The sequence below is a fragment of the Vulpes lagopus genome, chromosome 2 (assembly GCF_018345385.1).
Source record: "Vulpes lagopus strain Blue_001 chromosome 2, ASM1834538v1, whole genome shotgun sequence".
Lineage (NCBI taxonomy): Eukaryota > Metazoa > Chordata > Mammalia > Carnivora > Canidae > Vulpes > Vulpes lagopus.
Window position 1 is genome coordinate 76,328,370 of NC_054825.1, and position 13,146 is coordinate 76,341,515.

The 13,146-nt window shown below is 39.9% G+C and overlaps 1 protein-coding gene across 2 annotated transcripts in view; it reads right to left on the reverse strand.

The window, feature by feature from the left end:
- SPRED1 (sprouty related EVH1 domain containing 1) overlaps positions 1-12,852 on the reverse strand; it is a 120,054-nt gene extending 107,202 nt beyond the window's left edge. For both annotated transcript variants that reach the window (XM_041740741.1, XM_041740734.1), the window contains exon 1: positions 12,730-12,852. In XM_041740741.1, the coding sequence (XP_041596675.1) occupies positions 12,730-12,761 (32 nt within the window). In that variant the 5' untranslated portion in view covers positions 12,762-12,852. The remainder of the gene's footprint in view (positions 1-12,729) is intronic.
- Positions 12,853-13,146: the final 294 nt, after the last annotated feature.

Sequence of the window (13,146 nt, forward strand, 5' to 3'; positions counted from 1 at the left end):
CACCCAGTGCTCATCCCGTCAAGTGTCCACCTCAGTGCCCGTCACCCATTCCCCTCCAACACCCGCCCTCCTCCCCTTCCACCACCCCTAGTTCGTTTCCCCGAGTTAGGAGTCTTTATGTTCTGTCTCCTTCCTGATATTTCCCAACATTTCTTTTCCCTTCCTTTATATTCCCTTTCACTATTATTCATATTCCCCAAATGAATGAGAACATACACTGTTTGTCCCTCTCCGATTGACTTATTTCACTCAGCATAATACCCTCCAGTTCCATCCACGTTGAAGCAAATGGTGGGTATTTGTCGTTTCTAATGGCTGAGTAATATTCCATTGTATACATAAACCACATCTTCTTTATCCATTCATCTTTCGATGGACACCGAGGCTCCTTCCACAGTTTGGCTATTGTGGCCATTGCTGCTAGAAACATCGGAGTGCAGGTGTCCCGACGTTTCATTGCATCTGAATCTTTGGGGTAAATCCCCAACAGTTATAATCATCTTTGAGGGTTAGGATTTCAAGATGGATTCCCAAAAGGACAAAAATATTCAGACCATACCAGCCAATTAAAGGATTCAGCTCAGTTTCACCATTTTCCTACTATTACCTAGCTAAATCTGAGACAGGGTAAATGCAAAAATGTGACTTAAAGTTAGCCAGTAATTATAAGTCTATTTTTATGTGGTGTAGGCTGTAGCCTTGTACAGATGACACAGGTTCAGATTCGACAGCAATAGGGTCTATATAGTCAGATAAATTATTTTTCTTTTTTGGCTCACTGAGAAGCTAAGTTTGCTCTCTCCTGAAGGAGCAAGAAGAGGAAAAATTGCTAAGGAAAACTAAGGTGGTTAGAGGCTAACCTCATTCATCTGTTTCTCTCCTCTTCCTTTTCAAATTTATCAAATAAGGAATGAAGAATATCTTAATCTGATATATTTAAAGTTATTTGGCATATGTTCTTAACTTTTACTAATTAAGTCTGGGTTTTTGCATTAAATAATTCTCAAGAGAAAAAGCATATATAATTTTCATCATCATTATTTTTAAGTTCCTGATTCATGTTCATTCAAGACAACTTCAAATTCATCCCTAAATCAAGTTTCAGTACTTATGTATCTAAAGCAACTATTTTTTAATTAACAAATTACAGTTTCAGAATAATAAGCTAATCAGGCTACATGAAAATATAAACAGACTTTTGCTTTCGTTTTTGGTAACTAAAACAAGCTAAGTTTACAGACCTTTAGTGGTCTAAATTATAGGTAACAGATTAAATCCAGAGCTAGCAGATTTAGTCTATCTCATCTAGAAAGCAGAAATCTTAGTTTGACTACAGCTGCAAAAAATTAAACGTCTAAATCTTTAATAAGCTGAAAAAAATCTTCCTCTCCACCTTTTCTCCCACAAAAGTAGATTTTATGCCTTCCATATAATGATATTTTCCTGAAAAAGATGACTTTTTCCATTGAAAATGACACATGTCAAATCTACTCATACTTCCAAAATGTACTCAGGTATTAAAATTGCTTTAATTAACGGGCTCTAGAAATACACTCCTTATATAATTAGTAGTATTAAGTGTCAAACAAAAAACTATCTAGAGCCAGGTCTTTGCCTGGTGTCTTGCTCAACACTACTTATTTTTATTTAATTTTTTAAGATTTTATTTATTTATTCATGAGACACACAGAGAGAGAAGCAGAGACACAGGCAGAGGGAGAAGCAGGCTCCATGCAGGGAGCTGGATGTGGGACTCAACCCCAGGACTCCAGGTTCACGCCCTGGGCCAAAGGCAAGGCGCTAAACCCCTGAGCTATCCAGGAATCCCCTAAACACTAGTTATTAACCTAGCTAACCTCTTCTCTCATTCTTTGCTTAGAAATACAAAAGAAGGGACGCCTGGGTAGCTCAGCGGTTGGGCATCTGCCTTCGGCTCAGGGCGTGATCCTGGAGTTCTGAGATCTAGTCCCACATCGAGCTCCCTGCATGGGGCCTGCTCCTACCTCTCTGCCTGTGTCTCAGCCTCTCTCTCTGTCTCTTTCATGAATAAATAAATAAAATCTTAAGAAAAATACAAAAGAAAATGTTCACAACATAGATTTATTTTTTGCTTGTTGGAATTTTTTTTTAATTTATTTATTTATTCATGAGAGACACAGAGAGAGAGAGGCAGAGACACAGGCAAAGGGAGAAGCAGGCTCCATGCAGGGAGCCCGACGTGGGACTCGATCCTGGGTCTCGAGGATCACACCCTGGGTTGAGGGCAGCACTAAACCACTGAGGCATCCGAGCTGCCCCTGCTTGTTGGAATTTTTAATGTTTTTCTAAAAAGGGGCTTCCTTAACATTTAATTTGAAGTACAATTTTTCCAGCAGGTCAATAATCCTTTTTAAAAAGTAACCCTACCTTAGGCTAAATAAAAATGAGCACTGATTAGTTCACGGACATAGTACGTTTCTTCTCAAGAACTAAAAGTTCTTTTTGATATTCTCTTATCTCTAATCAGAAAATGTTGGGCCAGGGCGTGAGGTTACTTTACCTTAACATCCCTTGAAGTAGTGACATATTATCCTGGTTTTACAGATGGAGAATCAAGCACAAAGACATGTTATGTGATTTGCCACTCTTAATGTGGCAGTCAGCAATAACTGCAGGACCATGTTAATTCTGAATACCAAGTTAATATAGAAACTTAATTAGTGAATTGTTTTGAAACGGACTTTCTAACTACATTATAACTAAAATACCCCCCCAAAATACAAACCTTCTGCCAAAGACAGATGTATCTGGATAAAACACTACAGTATCAGTCAACATCTTCGTTAGGCTCTCAGAAAAAACTTGTAAGCTCTCAATAAAATCCAAATCTGGATAATTTATTCACATATCTATCTTCCCTTCTCTAAATCCCAACATCCCTCATTCCTCATTGGACCATTATTACATGAGATCCAATCATTTCCAATACTCTCAACTCTTCCCAGCTAGACCCTTCCCTCTCTTCTCCTCCCACTGACACCCTCCTTCTTCAACTTCCAATCCCCAAATCCTTATTCCAGTCTCTTCAAATCGTAGAGGCAGATGTCCTACTGTAAGTCGCTCAATACACACACACACACACACACACACATTAAATGCATTGGTGCTGGCTCAAGATTCCTTTCCACCTCAACTCCTGATACCATCCAACCTAGCAACTTCAACAGCCATATTGTGGACCTTTTTAATAAATATCCTAGCAGATCCTGGTTTTCTACTTCAACAACCTTTTCTACTTTAATATTCTCTCATCTATCATTACACTCAAGTCTATCTTCTCTGATCAGTATTAGCTTTTTGATTTTTTCCACTTCCACTCTACATGCTCTTTTTACCAAAACTTCCAGTCCCTCAAAACAGCTGTCAATTATATGCATCTACTAATCACTTCAACCTTATTTTTTACTTTAATATCAAGTCTGGCTATTAATTGTATGAGATACAGTGTGGTACAAATACAATGCAATTTGGATCTCACTTCAACTACTTACTCCCTTGTGTGGCTATGGGCAAGTTACTAAACCAGTCTTAAGTCTCAGTTATCTCCTCTGTAAACTATGGATAATATTTAGCTCACATGGTCGTTAGAAGGATTATATCTAGCACAGCATATGACAAACAGTAAAAAAGTTTGATAGACTTCTCTTTCCTGGACCTTGTTCTACCTTTTGCCCAATCTTTCCTTAAATGTTTTTTTTTTTCTCTTCCTCTCCACTATTAACATCACCTCAACAATAATCTCATCCCCCAATTTTCCCAAATGTACCTCTATTTACTCATTACTTCCCATTTTGTCTTTAATACTTTCTCTCTAATCTCTCCTACCTCTCAAGACTTTTCTTTTGGTGTCCTTAAAAACATCACCGTTTCTCACTATTCATCTCTTCATTACTACTACTAAATATTCTTCTTGGGCAATTTCTCCCTGCTTCAACTATCACATATGCTGAAGACATCGCTTCTAACTGTACCTTCTCAACCTTCTTTGGACATCAATCTATATTTAAAAAACCTTATGAGACATCTTCTACCTTAATATCTTGAGGTAGGCAAGTTTTAAAAGGCCAAATTTGAGATATTCTCCCATTAAAAACCTCTGCCTCTTCTCACTTCATTTAAAAGCATTACAGAGACCCAAATTTAAAACACTGAAGTCATCTCACACTCTTCCTACTCATTCCTTCACATCCAGTCAAGTAATCATCTAGACACCTGAAATGCCCCACAAATTCATCCTCAACAGTTCCAAATGCACTATTTCCTGTTTTGCCTTGATTATTCCATCTTCCTTATCAATTGTAGTTCATGTTCTTCTCCCTCCAATCAACTGTCCAAAGGAGTCTCAGTATTCAGCTTTCTACACAAATCTAATACCACTTCCTCACTTAAATTAACAGTTCCGCACTGCCTACCTGGTAAAGACTTAAACTGGTGCTTCTCATTAAGTATCCTTACTGACCTAAGACTTGCAATTAGGAGTGAGAAAGGGAAGAAGCACAAAGAACAAATTTTCTTTGAACTCTCAGTGCATTATCTGAAAAATTAATGTGGACTCTTCAAAATTGTTATCACTGACAAAATAAATGTTCTCATCTTGTCAAGAAAAACTGATTTTGGGGGTGCCTGGGTAGCTCAGTCAGTTAAGGGTCCAACTCTTGATCTCAAGGTTGTGAGTTTGAGCCCCATGTTGGGCGTTCCATACTGGGTGTGGAGCCTACTTGAGAGAGAGAGAGAGAGAGAGAGAGAGGGAGAGAGAAACGGATTTTCAGGAACTTCCTTCACATTCATCTTGTGTGGGTCATGCTCCTGGGCTAGCCACCACCCTTTGCCCTAAGGATGCTGATAAAATTCAAGCACAAATCTAGACTTCTCACAATCGCTTCCAACATTCTTCTCTTCCCACCACTCCTGAAAATAAGCATATCCAAAAAAGTACTGCTTTTCTCTCAACTTTCCATTTCTCCTTTCATGCTTGTTCTTGTTTTGTTTTTCCTCCTCCCTTCTTGAAATGCCCTCCCCTTTTTCATCAACCTTATCTCTGGCTGACTCCTAAAATTCTACCTCTTTTCTGGAGCTTTCCTTCAGCCAGCTCCTACACTGCCAGGCATAATCTTTTTCTCCTTGAGCCCTGAAGAACTTCATATGCAGAACACACATCACATTTCAGACATTTCAGAGGAATCCGGTTTCCTTGTTGGATAGTGAAAGCAGTTATCAGGTTTACTTATCTGTGTATCTCCAGGGCTAAGGAAAAGTCAAGTACCTAGCAGGCACTCAAATGTCATTGCACTGAAATTCTTGAAGAAAAAGTCACTAAGGTATCTGTCCAGAAATACTAAGAAATTCATATATATAATGCAAACAACTGAAAGTCTGAAACGCCTTTATATATTATTAAGAGGGCAAACCCAAAACTGACCCCTAAAATTGATGAAAACATCAATGTAATTCACAACAAAGCAGTATAAAAAAGTTTGGTGACTTCATGCCAAATAAAACATTCTGATATGGTAAGTTATGATAACTGATAAAGTGTATCAGAAAAGTCACAATTCACTAAATTCCATCTAAATTTTTGTAATCCTACTACAGGATATTAATATTAGAGAAGCCATCAACAAAAACTGTGTATTTGTTAAAACAATCTCTAATCAGGTGAATAGACATCATGCATCTAATCATATGCAATAATATTATTAAATATTCCTAGGGAAACAATTACAATCTACATTCCCAAATCATAATGGCCTTTATCTAAACTATTATCCCTGTTATATACAATTTAGAAATAAAATTATAAAACTGGAAATATATTAAAATTTAATTTTCAATTACTTGAATGTAAAAAAGCTTATTCTTTGCCTTCGAATGTAAAAAGAAAATGCCTTCCAAGATAATTCAACAGGTTCAGATACAAGGTAACTTCCACCAGTCAATCATACGTTTATGAGTAACAGGAATGATACGTTAAATGTGAATTTCAGAAGCACAAAGAATATTACTTAGAATTCTAGAATTCTTATACCAAAAACTATCCTAAAGTTGACCATATCCAATACCCTCGTTTTAAATGAGAAATATTAAGTCTATAAATCTAGAAAATAGAAAAGTAATATAAGCCTACAGTTATGAATACACTATAAATCTATAAATTATAAGCATTTACATCCATATTATGGGCAGAGACTCAATGACAATACTGCACTTTTGGCACTTAAGACTGTATTATTTCTCCTTAATCTTCAAATGTAATAAACTACATCAATTTTCTCACATTAATCTATTCATGAAATGTCAAGATAAACCCAGTCTGACTATGAGGCCTGTTTTGTATTTAGATCACTGAATTGGGTTTGATTTGCTACTTCTTGAAAATTCTCAGCCATTATCTCTGAATATTTCCTCTCCTCCATCATCTCTTCTTTTGGAACTGTTTGATGTATGTTGGACTTCATTTTACCATTCATGTTTCTTAATCTTCCAATTTATAACTTCTCTCTTTGGGTTCAGCCTTCTGGGCCTCTGTCTATAGCAAGAGATTTTAACCTTTTGTGCCAATAGACTTCTTTGGCCATCTGATGAAGGCTATACCCCCCCTTCTCAGAACAGTATTAAAGGCCTAAAACAAAATACACAGGATTACAAAAGAAATCAATTATACTGAAATAATTATCAAAATATTAATAATTTTGACAGTAATATATGGGTTTTATTAACATTAAAATACATATAAGCCCTACCAATGTTTAATAACTGTAACTTCATTTATTTTATTTTTTTTTAACTTCATTTATTTTTAAGTAAGCTTTACACCAACAGGGAGCTTGAACTCATGACCCTGAAATCAAGAGTCATGTGTTCTACCAATTAAGGCAGCAAGGCATCCCTACTAGAACTTCAAAGTAATGATGACTCCAAACATTACTTCAATACATCTATAACAAATGAATAGCAATTGTACTATAACCAAAAAAATCTGATCTATATTGGTGTTATAAGTTGAATAGTATCCCTCTATTAAAATATGTTGAGTTCTAACCCTCTACCTCAGAACATGACCTTATTTGGAAATAGGGTCACTATGAGGGAAGAGGGGGGTCATACTGGAGTAGAAGTGGCTCCTAATCCAGTAAGTCTGGTGTCACATGACCACTTGAAGATACAGACACCGGACAGAACATCATGTGATAGATGAAGGCAGAAAATGGAATTAGGCAGCTGCAAACCAAGAAATGCTAATGATTGCCGTCAACCACCAGAAGCCGGGAAGAGACAAGGAAGGATTCTCCTCTACCAGTTTAATGGGAACATGGGCACTGCCAACACCTTGATTTTGGACTTTGAACCTCCAGAACTGAGACAATAAATTCCTGTTGTTCTAAGCTATCCAGCTCGTAGTACTTTGTTACATTAGGGCAGTCCTAGGAAACTGCTGTCACAAGTATCTGTAATGATGCTATGGTTTGTTGGAATTTCCTTCAATTAAGAATGTAAACAAGTTTCAATCAAAGATTAGTAAAAACACTCTTAATTCTAAGAACCCTATGTCTAAAGCAATGTAACACCTCAGTCTAAAATCCACTACTAATGAACTATGTTTCAACAAAAATAATGAACTACATTTAAACAAAAATACATGAATAGATCTTTCTCATTTCAAACCACTCTAACCCACAAAACAGTGCCACAAAAACATCTTCAGGGATTTGTAATGACTTTGGCTCTGTATTCTAAAACGAGATGCAGCTATAACATAAAATTTGTCATAAATAGTGAATTAAATCTATTAAAGAATGAAAAATTCATTATCTGTATTAAATTAATTAAGTGTAAAATTATCCCTAGTCTTAGGTTAATATAATTAGTATGAATAAATAACCAATTGAAAGCCTTACTTTTGACACTTCTTAGCCGGTAAATAAAGCATGAGAGCTGTCTCTTACAAGTATAGTAGTCCTTTTAGATCTACCCAAGTTGGCATTTAAGCCCAATAGCCTTTTGCTCACTTATTCACCCAGAGGCTGTATTTATTTAAAAGGAAAAAAAAAAAAAAGAGCAGTACAAAGAGCTCCATCTGTGAGGTGTGTATACACACACACACACACACACACACACACACACACAATTAAAGACATGTGGTTATTAAGCCCAAAAAAAATAAGATCTTAAAAGATTATGAAAGTACCGTCTCCAAAATTTTTTATCCTAGCTCTTCAACATTCATGCTTTTACTTCAGCATCCTACCAGATCTCTACTGGAAATCTTTCATTTGCTTAAATATGTCAAAAACAATATAATAAAATTTATCCAAAAAAAAATTAATTAATAAAGACATATGTTCCAAGTCCGTGTCTTGTAATGTGCCTTTCACTGTATTACTTTAGGGTAGTTTAGTACAGGAAGGGCCAATAATGATGCTTAGCTCAAATTGCCTAAACGAAATGAGCAAACTGAGGCCCACAGAGGTTGTACTTGTCCAGAATCACAGAATAATTGGTGACAGCGAGGACAGAAAGGCATCTCCCAATTCCAAGTTGAATGCTCTTTACATTATACCATACTACATAAAAACTGGTAAGTAAATTATCTGCAAAAGGCTTTTGTATGATCATTTTAATTCCACTTGCAATACAGTATTTAAAAACACTCTGGCTGCCCAAAACAATCTAACAAGTTTTGGGAGCTTTTTAATCAATTTCATTTTCCCATCCAGCACATTTTAAAAATAGGAACACTGATCTCATTTCCACCTTCAAAATTGGCAAAAAATGTTTTCAAAGAGAACTGGACAGATCCTTTAAGACATAAGCACACTCACATGAGTTTTTTCTTTTCTAGAGGACAATTTAGCAAAAAAGACCAACTTAAAATTTGCATCTCCTTTAACTCCATTCCTACAAGATCTTAAGGAAAGAGTAAAAGATTTGGATGGGGACAGAACTCAGGATCAAATGCAGCACTGCTCAGGAATAACAATATCCAATAGTAGACTGGTTAAAACTAACCTATGTTATGCATTGAACATAATGTAGCCGTTGAAAACTATGTTCTAGGAAACAGTCAATGACACAGGGAAAGAGTCACAATATAGTTGGCTATGAAGTTTCTACAATGCAATTCCACTCTATAAAGAATATATGTACGTACATAAAATAATACAGGAAAAATTCATCATAGTGCATGGCACCTAGTAAAAATCCAGTCAGCGAATATGACTCATCATCGACATCATAGGAAAGGTTTGATTATAGTATATCAAATGTTAAGACTTAATATCTGAGTAACAATACACAAATAATTATTACTCCCTTAAAAGATTATTTTGGGGCGCCCGGGTGGCTCAGTTGTTAGGCGTCTGCCTTCAGCTCGGGTCATGATCGCAGGGTCCTGGGATGGAGCCCCACATCAGGCTCCCTGCCCAGCCTGGAATCTGCTTCTCCCTCTTCCCCTCCCGCTGCTCATACTCGCTGCTCATACTCGCTGCTCATACTCTCTCCTCTCTCTCTCTCTCTCTCTCTCTAATAAATAAAATCTTAAAAAAAAAAAAAAAGAGTATTTTGAACATTATCTGAAATTCCTACTTTTGTAAGGAGGAAAGTTGTTTGTTTTTTAATTAACACTTCAAATCAGTTCCAGTTATTATTGAAGGTTGGAAAAGGGACTTTACCAACCCTTCCTTAAATTGGGCACTGTGTAAGATCAAGTCTTACATGTAAAAGATCCCTCATTAATTATCGATTAAATATACACTAACAATCGACTTTTGGTCTATTTCTCCATACAGAACTCTAATCTCAAATAACAGAGCGTGTATTAGAGGATTTCAAAATGAGGCCTCTAAAGCCCTTACTGGATTTTACCACAATGGTTACCCAAAAAAGTTAATAGTTTCCCCAAGATATTGGTGATTTTCCCTTTTTAAAAGTTGAAATCAGGTGAAAAAATATTCAAGTGTTAAGAACAGTCTCTAATGTAATTAAGTTCCTATTGATTATGGCTTCTAAAAAAAGGAGAAAAGAAAGTAGAAGAAAATTTATGTAAGGCCCAGATAAAATCCGTATTACAGGGCAGTTTTACTATGCTGAGGCTTGAAGGGCATCTACCCTTAAACATACATTTATCTTTTGTGTCTTCATACTATATACAATTGCAAGTAATAAATTGCTATTTCAAAACATTACATATTAAAGATAAGGTAAATTATCGGAACAAAAACTACATTCCAAAGAATTTCACACTTTGTGGTTTAGGTAATGTACAATGTTGGCTCTAAAAAAAAAAACCCGATTACCAGGTGAACATACCATTTCGTAAAATAAAACAAAATAGTAAAACCCAAGGATTTGTCCCCATGAAGATTCTGTATCTCATAAAAAAATACATAATCTAAAACATTTTTTTTTTCTGTTCTACCAAAACTAACATAACAAAGCCCCTCGGGAATAACTTCTTAATAACGCAGGATAAATTTGTGAAAACAGAATTCTAAAGGTCTGGGTGAAGTGAAGTAATATACTTTTAACTACATTTAAATTAAAAAAAAAAAAAAGGAACTCTCCCACCTTGTCATTTGGTGTCTCAAAAATATCAACATCTTCATTGTTAAACTACTGGGAATTTTTTACTCATTTCCAGCTATCCACCAATATCGTCAGTACATGAAAAAAACTTGCATTCTTAAGTCGTCCATGGCGAGTATCTTAAAAGGAGCCCACTTAGAAACAATACATGTCACAGATTTGCCCACTTACATTCCCTCATTTGTTTTTCTATTAGATGCATCCAAAAAGGGAACACTAATATTTTGCTTCAGTATGGTAATTAGTCTTTCCTCATCAGTAAAACACAGTTTGACATCTTGATCCAGGCTCCTTTTCTTAAAAGATGCCGGTAAAAATGACCGTCCTCCCGCTCAGGATTTGTAGCCGTTTTCCCCCTAACGAAGCGTTATCTGAGCTACTCCTTGATCGCTCTCGAAGTAGGTCTGATCTGCGGAAGGCAGCGAGACAGCGTACTGCACTGTGAATGGACAGCCAGGTATTTTATGAATGGAGGCGACCACGTGACCCCAGCACCTCCCCGCACCGATATTTCCCACATAACCGTGTCAACGTTCTGAGAACCGGGGCAGTTGTTTGTGTGCGCCGCAGGCTTTTGGACTGAACCTGTAAACCTCGGATCCTCCTTACTTCCTGGACTCAAAAATGTCCCTGAAGGCAGACAGTCAAGCGTTTTGACTCTTTGTGTCCTGGGAGATCCTTCCAAGACGTCCGAGGTGACGGATGTTTAATCATTCCTTTTTTTTTTTTTTTTATGAATGAAGAGTGTGCTATGCAAATGAGGGCGATTCACAAAAAAAAAGAGAGAGAACATGGCGGCCACTTCTGCTTCTGGACCGCACTGACACTGCAGCAAGCTACCTCCCCCCCCACCCGCTCAGGGAAGAGCGAGCTGGGGAGGGGGAGGGGGAGGGGGGAGGGGCGGAGGCCGGAGGCCCCACGCCGCCTGGCACTTCCCAAGCTATTTCACGTTACACAGGCCTGGGCTTCGGGTGTCACAGCTCTCGCAGAAAAGGTCCCCCTCGAGGAATGCACTTTTTTTTTTTTTTTTGGAATGCACTTTTTTAAAGGCACGCATCCCAGCACCTGGTCCTAGCTCCCCCTGAACTCTTTACAACCCTCAAAACCGTAAACAGGACTTGAACTTCGCTACCAAGGCAAGGGATTAAATCCGGCCTCGGGAAGAACTGTTAGGGCACCATGTACTCTTTCTGGAGGCCGTGACGTTAAAAGCAAAATACTTAAAAAAAAAAAAAAAAAAAAAAAAAAAAAAAGGCGACGTCTGCCGTTTGGAACACACGCAGCCCAAACGAAAACAAGAGCTCGAACCGGGGCACGCCGGAAGGTGATGAATGAAGCCACCAACACACGCAGCAATGGGGACACTGCTGAATCGAGGTAAACGGTTTCCTCAACACAGCTGAAGAGTGAAAACGAGCATCCAATAAAGACCTGCCCGGCCTGCCCGGCCTGCCCAGCATTCGCAAAGGTAAAATGCAACCACAGTTCCACATCCCCCACCCTCCAGGTGCCCTCAATGTCACTAAAACCTAAGCGTTTCCCTAGTCCCAATTTAAAAAAAAAAAAAAAAAAAAAAACAAGAAGCTTACAGGTCATAAGTTTAAAAGGGAGGGGGGGAGGGGAGGTTTAATGGGTATTTAAGAGTCACTGACTCATCGAATCTCCAGATCCGAGAGCGGTTTGCTGCAGGGGGTCGCTCCCACACTGTGGTTCCCAAGTAAAATAGCTATAAAGGGAGCGGGGGCCGCTGGCCGAGCGTGCGGGGCGAACAGGGGCAGGCCGGGGTCCTCCAGGCAGAGGTCACTCGTGCCCCGCCACCACCGTCCACATCCCTCCCTCCCTCCCTCCCTCCCGCGTCCACTCGCCCCCCCCGATGTTCACTACCCTCCCCCAGAAGTAAGCGACTCAATGCGGGGTGGGGGTGCGGGTGCGGGTGCGGGTGCGGGTGCTGCCATCAAATAAAATGGCTCAAGAACCCAGACGTCCCCTGCAGAACGAGACGCACCCAACTCTCGGGGCCGGCCAGGCTCCCGGCACCCAAGTCCCGGAGGGGTCGCAGGGCCCGGGGTGGGAGGCGGGGGTGCCGGCCGAGACCGACGGGGCGCTTACTCGTTGTCAGAAGTCGCCGTCTCCTCGCTCATCTTTCCCTCACCGCGATCCGATCTGGAGATGGAGGAGCGACAGCGGGCGGAGGAGCAGCAGCAGCACCGAGGGGCAGGCGGCGGCGGCGGCGGCGGCGGCGGCGGCGGCCGGGGGGGCGCGGGCGCGGGGGCAGCGGCTCAGGGGCCTCACCATGGTGGACGCCGCCCCCGGAGCGGTGCCCCCCCAGCCGGGAACCCCGGCCGCCCCCGCAGGGGGGTGGCGGCGGCGGCCTCCGCCGTGGCGACCCCAGCCAGGGGATCCGAGGAGGCCCGGGAGGCTGGGCGCGGAGGGAAGGGAGAGGCGCTGCGGCGGCTGCGGCGGCTGCGGCGGCTGCGGGCCGGGGGGAGCGCGGCGGGGTCCGGCCAGGAAGGAGCGCGCGGGCGG